The sequence below is a fragment of the Heptranchias perlo genome, chromosome 16 (assembly GCF_035084215.1).
Source record: "Heptranchias perlo isolate sHepPer1 chromosome 16, sHepPer1.hap1, whole genome shotgun sequence".
In the NCBI taxonomy this organism is placed as follows: domain Eukaryota; kingdom Metazoa; phylum Chordata; class Chondrichthyes; order Hexanchiformes; family Hexanchidae; genus Heptranchias; species Heptranchias perlo.
In genome coordinates this window covers 30,189,596-30,201,998 of record NC_090340.1, presented here as the reverse complement: position 1 = coordinate 30,201,998, position 12,403 = coordinate 30,189,596, and the positions used below count along the sequence as shown (strand labels likewise).

The following is a 12,403-nucleotide window of genomic DNA, read 5'->3' as shown; positions in this document are numbered from 1 at the left end:
CTATCCTCCACATTGTTTACTACATTTCGAAGTTTCGTGTCATCTGAAAACTTTGAAATGATACCCTTTATACCCAAGTCCAGGTCCTTTATATATATCAAAAAGAGCAGTGGTCCTAATACTGACCCCTGGGGAACACCATTGTATACTTCCCTCCAGTCTGAAAAACAACCGTTCATCACTACTCTCTGCTTTCTGTCCCTTAGCCAATTTTGTAACCATGCTGCCACTGTCCCTTTAATTCCATGGGCTTTAATTTTTACTAACAAGTCTATTATATGTTACTTTATCAAATGCTTTTTGAAAGTCCATATACACAACATCGACTGCACTACCCTCATCAACCCTCTCCATTACTTCATCAAAGAACTCAATCAAGTTATTCAAAGATGATTTTCCTTTAATAAATCCTTGCTAACTTTCATTTATTCGCCCATACTTTTCCAAGTGCCAATTAATTTTGACCCGAATTATTGTCTTTAAAAGTTTTCCCACTGCTGATGTTAGGCTGACTGTTCTGTAATTGCCGGGTTTATCCCTCTCCTCACTTGATTTTGCAACACCATTTTGGGTGTGGTATATGAAATCCATTCATCTCAACTATATCTCCAGTTCAACCTGGAAAACAAAAAGATAAATAGATTTTATTGTCATCTCTTGTGTAGTCAAATCTGGGACACTGGCAGAGCCAGGTTTCTTTATAGTCTCTTCTTCAATATTTTGCTTTTCATTTAAAGGAGTGATTCTAGTTAGTGCCAAGTAGCAACGATATCTACTTGTTATTAATACAGTATTTGTCCTGCTAATAGAAAATATGCAGTCAGTTTTTTTTAAATATAATTTTTATCTGATAAGAATTAGAGAATAATTATTTACACTTCATTAGGATCACCTTATTTGGGATCTGTATTGGGCAGGGATGAAGGGAGAGAGAAGCCTAAATGTTTTCCTTATTTGCAGCTGACTGTTATTGCCATATGGTTGTTGTCAACTGCAATAACCTCACCACCACATTTGACATTTGACCTTGATTTATATCAGAGAGCCAGGGGACAAGTGACAATTGAAGGTGCACGCTCTTAAATACATTCCTTATTTCAGTTAAAATTTTGAGAATGATCCTTAGATGAAATTAAGATTACATATTCTTGAGGTTTTTTTGGCCATTCACCAGTGATGAACAGTCCATAGAGACTACCAGGGCTGTATTATGCAGTACGAATAGTTTACTGTTTCTATACCACCAGCCTTTTCTGTCTCTTATCATAGCAACACCACATACTCAACAAGTCCAGACTTGTCTGCAGGATGCACCCTGTAACTTGAAGCCCAGTGTTTGTAACTTCCTTTTCACTTAAATAGGCACTGCAGCATTACATAGATATCTTCCAAAGCAGCATGTAAGTATGTGCGGTAATTCATTTCACAGTACGTTAGTTGTAGCTTATCGTTACTATAGCCTCTGTTGATTTTCTGCCACTTTGATATAAATAGCCGCTAATATCACAATACACTAGCTAAATCTAAATGCCATCTGTAATAAGAAATTAAGGAGTAGATTTTCCTCTTTATTGTGCCTGGTGAATGCTCAATTCCCAAATACAGTTAAAAAGAAATGGCGTCAGAGATCCATTGCACAGGTTTCCTGGACTTCCTTGGGTTGACATCACTGGGGGTTAGGGTTGCCAACCCTCCAGGATTGGCCAGGAGTCTCCAGGAATTGAAGATTAATCTCCAGGACACTGCTGCAAGCAAAAACCCAGGAGAAAAATCATAGGGGCATTAAAAAATATATATTTTTTAATTTTCTTTGAACATTTCTGCTTGTTAGTTATAAAATTATTGGAGGTGGGAAAAAAGCTGTTTGACCAGTAGTCAATTAGGTAATGAAGAGCCTTTTTGCATTCCAATTGGTGTGGGAAGGTGGTGTGTCATGAGGATGGTTGATTGGGGCAACCAATGGCAGGAGTGTGGGGTTGGGGCGGTTGGAAGCAGAAGGTCATGTGATGAAACCTCCAGGAATATGTCCAACCAGAGTTGGCAACCCTACTGGAGGTGCACCTGCAGTAGGCGCAGGCCCTGTGTAAGGATAGTAATGAGGTGTGAGGGGTATTCCCGGCTTTTTGCCTTATTTTTCTCAGACTTTGTGGAACATCCAAATGGAGGGATGGCCCAAGAAATCTGATGGTGGGTCTTGAACCAGGATTTTCCATGGCCTGGAGGGCCTGAGCAGACCAGGGAGCACATGGAAAAAAGAAATAACAAGACAATTAAAATCTTTCCCACCCAAGACGTTCTTCAGTTCTTGGGGCTGCTGTTCTTCATGGCATCGGTTGCCAGAAGCACAGCTGCAGGTCACTCAGGCCTGCAGTTTCACTCCTGCTCCCAATGCAAGGCAAAATTTGGCCAATTTCTCCCCTCACATGTGCAGTACACCTCCAGTATACCGCACCTGTCAGGCACCCAGTGGGGGCTTGGAAATGAAAATCTGTCCTTGAGGGTGTACAGAGGTCATATTGGAATGATGTGTGATGGTCATATAATTACAGCTTATAATGAAAATTACTTGTAGATATGGCCAATTATATTTTAGAGGATATTGTCAGTTACTTTATTTTTGTACATTAAATGATTAGATTTCTTTTTAATATGGACTAGCAAATCTTTGGCTGAGCTACTTACATTAAGTCAGAGGATGTGCTGGTATATAAGGCCAGGAACATTATATTAAGTAAAGTGAAAGTGTGTATCCCTTTAAGCCTACAAAATCTAATTGCTGTGAAGGAAACATTGGATTCATACAGAGCTCATTCGAGAGACTGCAGACATTCTGGCTGTAGTAATTTGAGTACCTGAAGCGTTCTTTGTTTCTTTATACTTTTCTTTGAAGTGTGACAGAGAAAGTTGAATGTGACACTTGAAATGTGCCAGAGAAATGTGATGGACGGCAAATGCATTCTTGACAAACCATTTTTATAATGACACTAGCTAATTTACTATGGTGTTGCTCATGGCAATTTGGAGGTTTGATGAGAACAAGTGTGTTATGTTAAGTAATTTTGTCAGGTGAACTGAATAATCACATTGGGATAAACCCTGGAATCTGGGACCACTGGGAGGGAAGCACAGAGTCTGGCAGTAGTGGGATGGTGTCTCATGGTTTACATTACTTTGATGGGATCCAGGCAACAGAGAGCAGAGGAGGATGCAAAGTTATGGGAAAGGTGTTTCTTGGTTCCACCATTTGGAGAGGTAGAGTCTGGGAGCCTTGGCTGAGAGAGGGGCCCAAGACAATAAGATCTGAACTGCCATGACCTCTTTGGACCATTAGGCACATCCCCATCATGCTCCCACCTGTTAACCTCCTCCCTTGACACATATATAGCCCTTTTGAACCATTAGCCACCCCACACCATTTTCCCCATCATCAGCATTTTTTTGCCTTTAAGTTCCTGCCTTAAAGCACTTAAAGTGTTTGTGTTCTCTGACTTATACAGTCTGCAATAAACATAAATCTACATAAGCAAACAAAAATTATTTCTCGAAACAGTCAAAAATTCTTCATTCAGTTTCCAGGTTATATACTTTTAAGCCCCAAAAATGGCTTGTTGACTTTTTGGCTTGAAGACAAAGACTTTTTAACTGAAATGGATGCTAAATGAAGAAGCAAGGGCCTTGCCATGATTGACATGGGCAGCAGCCAATCAAAAGAACCCAAATTCATCTGCCAGCTTTGTTTAAATCATCTGGACTGAAATACTAGCCCCGATATTTACTGGGAGTTGGGGAAGGAGCGGGGGGCGTGTGTCAGCAGCTGGGAAACCCAGAAATACCGGGAAGGCAGGAACTCATTCGCATTTCTTTACTCCGTTTCTTGCCTGGCAGCTGGCCAGATTGAGAGGCTGGCCGGCTATCGGGCGGGAAAGCCTGCTGTAGAAGGCAGCAACCGGGGACCGCTGGGGACAGTCCCCGGCAATTGGGAAGATTGGGCGGTTGGTGGGGGAGGGGCTCAGAGCGCAGCAGCGAGGAGGGAGGGGGAGATTGCGTAGGGAGGGAGAGGTTGTGGGGGGAGAGATAGAGATCGTGGGGGGGGAGAGATAGAGATCGCGAGGGTGTTGGCAGATCACGGGTAGAGAGAGATCGCGGCAGAAGGTTTGCTTGGGGGGGCCTGTCCTAAGCAGGCTATCAGCATAGGAGGGGGTGGGGCCAGGAGAGGAAATTCCCAGACCAGGAATTCTTTGTGCCCAGGGGGGAAGCACTCCTGCTCCTCCTGGCCCACAAGCAGTGCTGGAAAAGCACTTACCTGCTGGAGCCCTTCACCTGCCTGATTTCCCAAGCCCTGGGAAACCCGGCTCGCAGCCGTTAAATTCAAATGGCTGCCAAAATTTGAGTAACGGAGCCTGATTTAAATATTAAAATCATTGACCCACCTCTCCAGAGGGGGTTACTCAGACGCCCCGAAATCCGCCGTGGTAAAACGGAAGTAGGCGCGATGGAGGCAGCTTTCACATTTTCAACAATTTATCCATCCCGACCCGCTCCCGCCCGTCCTGAGAGGGTTAAAATTCCCTCCACTGGTTCCTTTTTCCATTGAGAAAAAGAAATGCAGGCATTGAAAATACAATGCCATACCAGGATCCAGGCTACTGTTAGTGTTCCCTGATGGTCTTGTAAGGAGATCTGCTGCTCTAAGGAGAGGATGGAGCCAGGAGATGGGATTCCCAGGCCAGGAATTCTGTATGCCTAGCATGGCGTGAAATTGGTGGGCTCATATACCGAGAAGGATCAGGCATAACAGCCCGGCAAATGGCAGATGTGGGACCCGCCCAGATGTCCAGGACTGGATCGTGGCTGGGACCCCTGAAGAGGAGGCTTTTTTTTTATTTTCAAGGGACCATGTTATTTTAAATATTTAAAAACAACCTGCACTCAGTAAGCCAATTTCTCACCCAAGCCCAATTGCTGAGAACAGGCCAGAGAAGAACTATAATACTCATTCATGCCAGAAGAACGGGCCCCACCCTGAGAATGCTGCTTTATAGAGTATTTGGCCCTATAGGTATAAAGCTATGGTGGAGAGTTCGCTGTTTCATTTGGAGAAACCTGGCTTTTATGCTGGTCATTGCACTTACATGCATATGTAAATGTGATTCAAATCTCAATCAATGCTCTGAAAATTAAATGACATATGTCTACACATCGACATATAAAATTTAATTTATTGGGAATATTATAAATGTTTTCAATACAGTTTTTGTGAGGTTATAGATCCCTCTGTTTTTCTCTCAATCCCTTTGTTTGTCCTGGGCCATGTACCACCTGCTCCAAAACCTTCATCAATATAACTGAGTCAGCTGCTGAGGCAAATGGCAATGGATCAAGACTAACTCTCCCCTCAGTTGTCCCCATTGTGGAACTGCCTGGCCTGCACTTTCCACCTACCAATAGTGAAGATCCTATTATTGATGATTATAATGAGGGAAGGTGGCGGAGAGGAAAAATAGAATAAAATCTGGCAAACTATTTCCATTTTCTTATATTGGTAAATTTTAAACAAAATGATTTTTCTTTCAAATTATCTACAATCAACTGCATCCCAACAGCAACCAGTTTCTGGAAACAAATTGAGTTTCACGATTTTTCAAACTTAAGAAGAGCTATTGCTTGGGGTTTTCTTCTCTGGAACATTCTAATCCAACGCAAGTGTTAAATTCTGCATTTCAAATTTTGATAAAAACTGAAGTCTTGAATTTACTCACATTTTGCAATGGGTTTGGAGCATAAGTGCAGGGTACCAGTATTTTTGGGGTGCATTTTGATGTGGGACCCATTTACACCTCATATAGCTGCGCTGACATCTCTGTTCAGGTCTGGGGCCTTCCATGTGTTAACACAATGATGCTGCTGGGAGGTCATTATAATATATGTAAATGAGGATGATCAGTACAGAAATGGCCAAAACCCATGACTTGTGTCCCCAACGCACCAAGGGTAATTTAGAGCATATGAAGAGAGGCGCACCTGTTGCCAGCATCAGCTTATACTTTTTTTTATTCGTTCATGGGCTGTGGGCGTCGCTGGCGCGGCCGGCATTTATTGCCCATCCCTAATTGCCCTTGAGAAGATGGTGATGGAGCCGCCTTCTTGAACCGCTACAGTCCATGCAGTGAAGGTTCTCCCACAGTGCTGTTCGGTAGGGAGTTCCAGGATTTTGACCCAGCAACAATGAAGGAACAGCGATGTATTTCCAAGTCGGGATGGTGTGTGACTTGGAGGGGAACGTGCAGGTGGTGTTGTTCCCATGCACCTGCAGCCCTTGTCCTTCTAGGTGGTAGAGGTCGCGGGTTTGGGAGGTGCTGTCGAAGAAGCCTTGGCGAGTTTCTGCAGTGCATCCTGTGGATGGTACACACTGCAGCCACGGTGTGCCTGTGATGAAGGGAGTGAATGTTTAGGGTGGTGGATGGGGTACCAATCAAGCAGGCTGCTTTGTTCTGGATGGTGTCGAGCTTCTTGAGTGTTGCTGGAGCTGCACTCATCCAGGCAAGTGGAGAGTATTCCATCATGTGCCTTGTACATGATGGAAAGGCTTTGGGGAGTCAGGAGGTGAGTCACTCACCACAGAATATCAGCCTCTGACCTGCTCTTGTAGCCACAGTATTTATATGGCTGGTCAGTTAAGTTTCTGGTCAATGGTGACCCCCAGGATGTTGATGGTGGGGGATTTGGCGATGGTAATGTTGTTGAATGTCAAGTTGAGGTGGTTAGACTCTCTCTTGTTGGAAATGGTCATTGCCTGGCACTTGTCTGGCACGAATGTTACTTGCCACTTATCAGCCCAATCCTGGATGTTGTCCAGGTCTTGCTGCATGTGGGCATAGACTGCTTCATTATCTGAGGGGTTGCGAATGGAACTGAATACTGTGCAATCATCAGCGAACATCCCCATTTCTGACCTTATGATGGAGGGAAGGTCATTGATGAAGCAGCTGAAGATGGTTGGGCCTAGGACACTGCCCTGAGGAACTCCTGCAGTAATGTCCTGGGGCTGAGATGATTGGCCTCCAACAACCACGACCATCTTCCTTTGTGCTAGCCACTGGAGAGTTTTCCCCCTGATTCCACATACTGGCGTAAGTGATTTACTTTGGATCCTGCGGTCTGATGAAGCTTTAAAGAGTAATTGCTTGAGTTACTCAAGAGATTTTGGAGGGTTTTTTGGAGTTGTTGCTGAACAGTTGCCCTTGCCTCTGACATCTGAGGGCCTGTGAAATCACTAGGATATTTTCTACACAATCAAAGTAAGAGGTTCTGAGAAACAGTTATAGGATTACCAAAAGATTGTCCCTTGTTCTTTATTTTGATGGAGGAGGAGAATGAGGAGGAGGAGAAGCAGTACAGAATGAAGGAAAAGAATGGGACAGCATTTGAGGAGGAAGCACCCTACAAAATATTTAATCCCAACCTAAATCTACAGCCCATGCAGGTCTTGCGAAGATCTCAGTGAGAAGCTATGGTGAGAAGAGTGCAGTTCACCATAAAGGCTATAAGAGAGCTGTCCCAGCTTCTGCATGTAGAGCTGCAGCTCTAAACATCTTCCCAGACAGCTGTGCCAGTGGCTGTAAAAGTTACCACTGTACTCCAGTGATGTTGCCACATACCCCATTGATGTTTGCAACGAGGAAAATGCTTCGCTGAAGTAACCTCAAATTAGCCCCATAGACTCCAGAGTCACACTTGTCGGTTGCCCCACATCTTCAGATCCTGACTTTAGAACTTCCACCTATCCTTCTTTTCAGGCAAGTACTCATGAGATCTGAAGCTAAGAGCAGCCTTCTCAGGAGCCTTCCCGTGTGCTCTGTGAATCACCAAATGCCACATTCTCACTTATGCTAACTAATTCTCCCTGGGTGAAAGTATCTAATGTAAGGAATCTTACAACACCAGGTTATAGTCCAACAAATTTATTTTAAAATCACAAGCTTTCGGAGATTATCCCCTTCGTCAGGTGAAAGTATCTAAAGCATCGAAAGTATCTAAGCCAGTTCTTGGGAGAAGGAAAGCAAGTATCGTAAAAGATGACATCGAGGAGGTTGTGTCAGTAGAACATGGAAACATCTCTTGCTCCAGGGACTCATGTCCCCTGGTCCTGGTCATTCTCCTCCACTTCTTCATCCTCATTGTCACCGTCATTATCCTCAACATCATCATAGTCCACCAGGAAGAAATTTCTTCCCTCCCCCTACTCCTGATCTTCATCATCTTCTGCTTTTCCTCCCCCTCCCCCGCCTATTGCAATGATGTGTCTGCAGGAAAGGAGGGCAAAAGCTAAGAGTGTGTGAGCATAACCGACTTGGGATTAAGGAGACAGTGAAGAGTGAGGAAGCTTCTGGCCGACTGGTGCTTCATACAAATGCTATGGTGATAATTTAGCTCTGCAGTCAGTAAACTATGCTGCCTGCAACGTCCCACTGATCTCACCATCTCCCGTAGCTAGAGCAGAGTACCTCCTCAGCAACTCCTTGTAGGGGCAAAACTCCTCAATGTCCAATATGCTCTTGAATGTCTCTCTAGTTTACTTCCTTTCATGGGCATTATGTCCCAGCTTCTGTAACAAGATTAAGTGAATACGGTTAAGGCTAGCATTTGAGATAGTTGATGTGATAGATATGCTGTAGTACCCAGTTAAAATGGAGGAAGAGGTTTAAGTTTCGACATGTCAGAGAAGTTGACAACACATACTGTAAGATACGGAGTTATTTCACTGTTTACCTGCTGCTCCCCAACCCGCTGCTGAAATCTTCAGCTATTTAAAGGCTACATCTGAAATTTCCAACTGCAGTGCAGTACTCCCATGTTACACAGGAGTTGCGGTCAGCCAGCGGGTATGCAGATGAGCTGACTCAACATTCTACAGCAAGGTCAGTGCTGGAGTGGATTGGTGGGCGGAAGGCCTGTCCTTACAGAGCATCATGGGGGCAAATGACCCCGTGGAATTTCAGGGCCCAAATTACTTTTCAAAAGGATTGGGTGTAAGACGCTGTTTAACAGTTACCTGTAAACGTTATATTTTCGCATACTTAAGCAGTGCTCTGTTTACAGGAGCATATTAATTTTAAACTCCATGCCTTTCAGTCTAATTTTTAAAGACACTTCCAATTTACATCCCCTTGCATCTTATTGCCACAAGTAAAATTTTCCACTTGTTAACACTACACTGCGGAGTTTATAGTCCTAAACTAATTATTCCCTCCCCCCAAGTTCGAACAGTTGCAACCCTATCTGGTCATGCTTCTGCCCATCCAGATTTTTGTGGAGTGGAAATTTTTATGCACCAGCAGGTGGTAGGTGATTTAACATCAAAAATGCAAAGTTCCAGGGTTGGTGCCAGTATGGATTGTTGGAATGCTTGTGGTCTTCAGAAACACATATTTCCAGTGCCTCTTAGTGTTTATGGGTGGTTTATTTTTCTTAGTTTCGTAGTGGAATTTTACAATCCGTTGAGATTCAGGAAATAACGAGTAAAAGGCAAACGCCCGGTACATCAGAAATGCGAGTATGCATCAGTATCCTATACATCATGGAAACTCTCTGATCAGTCAAGCAGAAGTTGTGTCTTTATGTGAAGTTTGCTAATAAGTGAGTAGAACAGGTTATACGAGTTGCACTGAATATTTTATTTGTAAAATTATAAAATTTTGAGTAGAGGAAAATATTGTAATAGCACTACTATTGTTAGCTCGACAATTTTAAACAATTGTGAATAATACTGTACATTATAAAACTAAACATTAAAAAAACTAGGAGATATCCCATGACAATGCTTACAGCAAACCAGAGAATGCACTGTTTTATGGTGTTATACCATTTAACACACAGTGGGGTAGATGTTCCCCCTTGAGTGGGCGAGCCAGTGCAATGCATTGTGTTGCTTGCTTGCTAATGTGGCCTGTCCCTTTAAGGCCATTGCTCAAGTATTCCCTATGGGGAATTGGTCAGGTAAGGAAATCCAGGTAATTATAGCAGCTGATAAACTCAGGTCAATCAGAGGGTAGTTGTAACCGGAGTAAATTTCAGGTGTTTGTGCAAATGATGGTATTCTGAATACCTTCGTACAACACTAACCAGAGCCCATAGCATGCCAATAACATGCCAATAAAGGTGCTGCACTGTGCCACGGTTTGACAATCTGATCCAAATTAATTTCTATTGTTGAAGGAGGCTGAGATTGGCAATTAGGGAGGATCTGCACTTCTCCGGTTATTGCATTGTGAAACTGGAATGAGTTCATTGTTATACTTGTGAACTTGAAGGAAAAAAAAATACAAGGCTCCCTCAGTGGCTCAGTTGGTAAACGCACAGCCCAATGTCAAACTGAACCATATTGACCAGGAAGGTCCCAGGTGTGTGCTGCAAAAACTGTTCTCAGTTAGAGTGATGACCGAGTACAACAATCCCTATAAATTAGCCAGGGTTCCCACCCCTGTTTGGCCTCCCGTGACTTCTGCTAAAAAGTGATGTTAGGCAAGGACAGGATTGGGCTTGGCTATGGTGCTTCCCTCTCCCTCCTACACTCAAATAATTTACCGACAGTAACTGTCAAGACGAGCAAAGAATGGCCACTTGAGTGAGTAAGATATCAGAGGAAGCCTGTTGCCTGTGGAACTGTTGCCAGCATGAGATACAGGAGAGAATGGGGGGCAACAATTAAATATGAAATATCAAATTAGGAAACAACACTAGTCTTCATGAAATAAAATGGACAGAATTGTTTTCAATTGTTTATTAGTCACAGAGAGTGTACGAGTTATAGTGTTGTTTTTCGTTGCTGTGGTAATATTCGAGACAGTGACACATTACTGTTATTTTTACACAAATCAACTACTGTAATTTCCCCTTTTGGGGCCGAATATCCATATTAGTGTTTCTGCCTTTCCCCCAGCCAGAAAGCTGGGGCAGTCCATGCACAGACCTTTCCGAAACGTACCTCAGTCTCATTACTAGTCATCAACAGTTGTGAAATTGCATTTGTTGAGAACTGTTGAATTTGACCACAGCCAGGCCAAAGTTGGGAACTACAATACTCAATCCTTCTGCTCATGAAGTCAGTATTGTTATGCTGTGGATACTGGGTTGCCTCAAAACCTGTGTGTACCTACCTAGTTTCCTAAAGGGCAATTTTCTATTCCAGAAATACAGAATAGTGTTTCAGAATCTTCCAAAATAAGGAGTTATTGATCAACAGTTTAGTAATACTATATATACGTCAAAAAACAGACAAGTAGAGATCAAATTATAAAGACTTGATGATATAAGTAGTTGTACTTAATTTGCATTTGGAGTGATAACAGGTTTTCTTATTTTTTATAGGAAACTTCCCCATGATCAGTGATGATCTTGTTAACTCGTATCACCTTCTGCTGTGTGCACTCGATCTCGTATATGGGAGTGCATTGCTCTGCTCTCACCGCAAAGACTTACTGAATCCCACTTTCAAAGGTAGGACCCTTCTGAAGCCACAATCTTCAGCACAATTAGTATTTTAAGAGCCAAAATATGAGGATTTTTAGGCATGGAGTTGCTTTCCTGAGCATACAAAGTTACTACTGTAGTAAATTTACAGACAACCTAATTACAGAATCATAGAATGGTTGCAGCACACAAGGAGGCCATTCGGCCCATCGAGCCTGTGCCGACTCTCTCCAAGAGCAATCCAGCTAGTCCCACTCCCTCGCCCTTTTCCCATAGCCCTGTAGATTTTTTCCCTTCAAGTATTTATCCAATTCCCTTTTGAAAGCCACGATTGAATCTGCCTCCACCACCCTTTCAGGCAGCACATTCCAGATCATAACCACTCGCTGCATAAAAAAGTTTTTTCTCACATTGCCTTTGGTTCTTTTGCCAATCACCTTAAACCTGTGTCCTCTGGTTCTCAACCCTTCCGCCAATGGGAACACTTTTTCTCTATCTCCTCTGTCCAAACCCCTCATGAGTTTGAACACCTCTATCAAATCTCCTCTCAAATCTTCTCTGCTCTAAGGAGAACAACCCCAGCTTCTCCAGTCCATCCACATAACTGAAGTCCCTCATCCCCGGAAACATTCTAGTAAATCTTTTCTGCACATTCACTAAGGCCTTCACATCTTTCCTAAAATGCGGTGCCCAGAATTGGACACAATGGGCTCGATTTTACCGGCGGGTTTCGTGTGCGTTTCCAGCGGGGGGGGGGCCCGAAAATCCCGATATCCAGGCACGTGACCGGATCGCGCCACGATCCCGCCCACTTCCGGGTTCCCCGATGACGTGCGGGGGTGCGTGCGCAGCCCCCGCTGGTGGGAATCCCGCAGGCAATTAAAGCCAGCGGGATGCCACTTGAGTGTATTTATTTTGCTTGTTCAGGTCATTA

The 12,403-nt window shown here is 43.6% G+C and overlaps 1 protein-coding gene across 1 annotated transcript in view; it reads left to right on the top strand.

Moving 5' to 3' along the window:
* The window catches only part of rbl2 (retinoblastoma-like 2 (p130)), a 160,778-nt gene that overhangs the window by 54,462 nt on the left and 93,913 nt on the right, over positions 1 to 12,403 (top strand). The window contains exon 5 of the mRNA XM_067997885.1: positions 11,368 to 11,496. Within this exon, the coding sequence (XP_067853986.1) occupies positions 11,368 to 11,496 (129 nt within the window). The remainder of the gene's footprint in view (positions 1 to 11,367; positions 11,497 to 12,403) is intronic.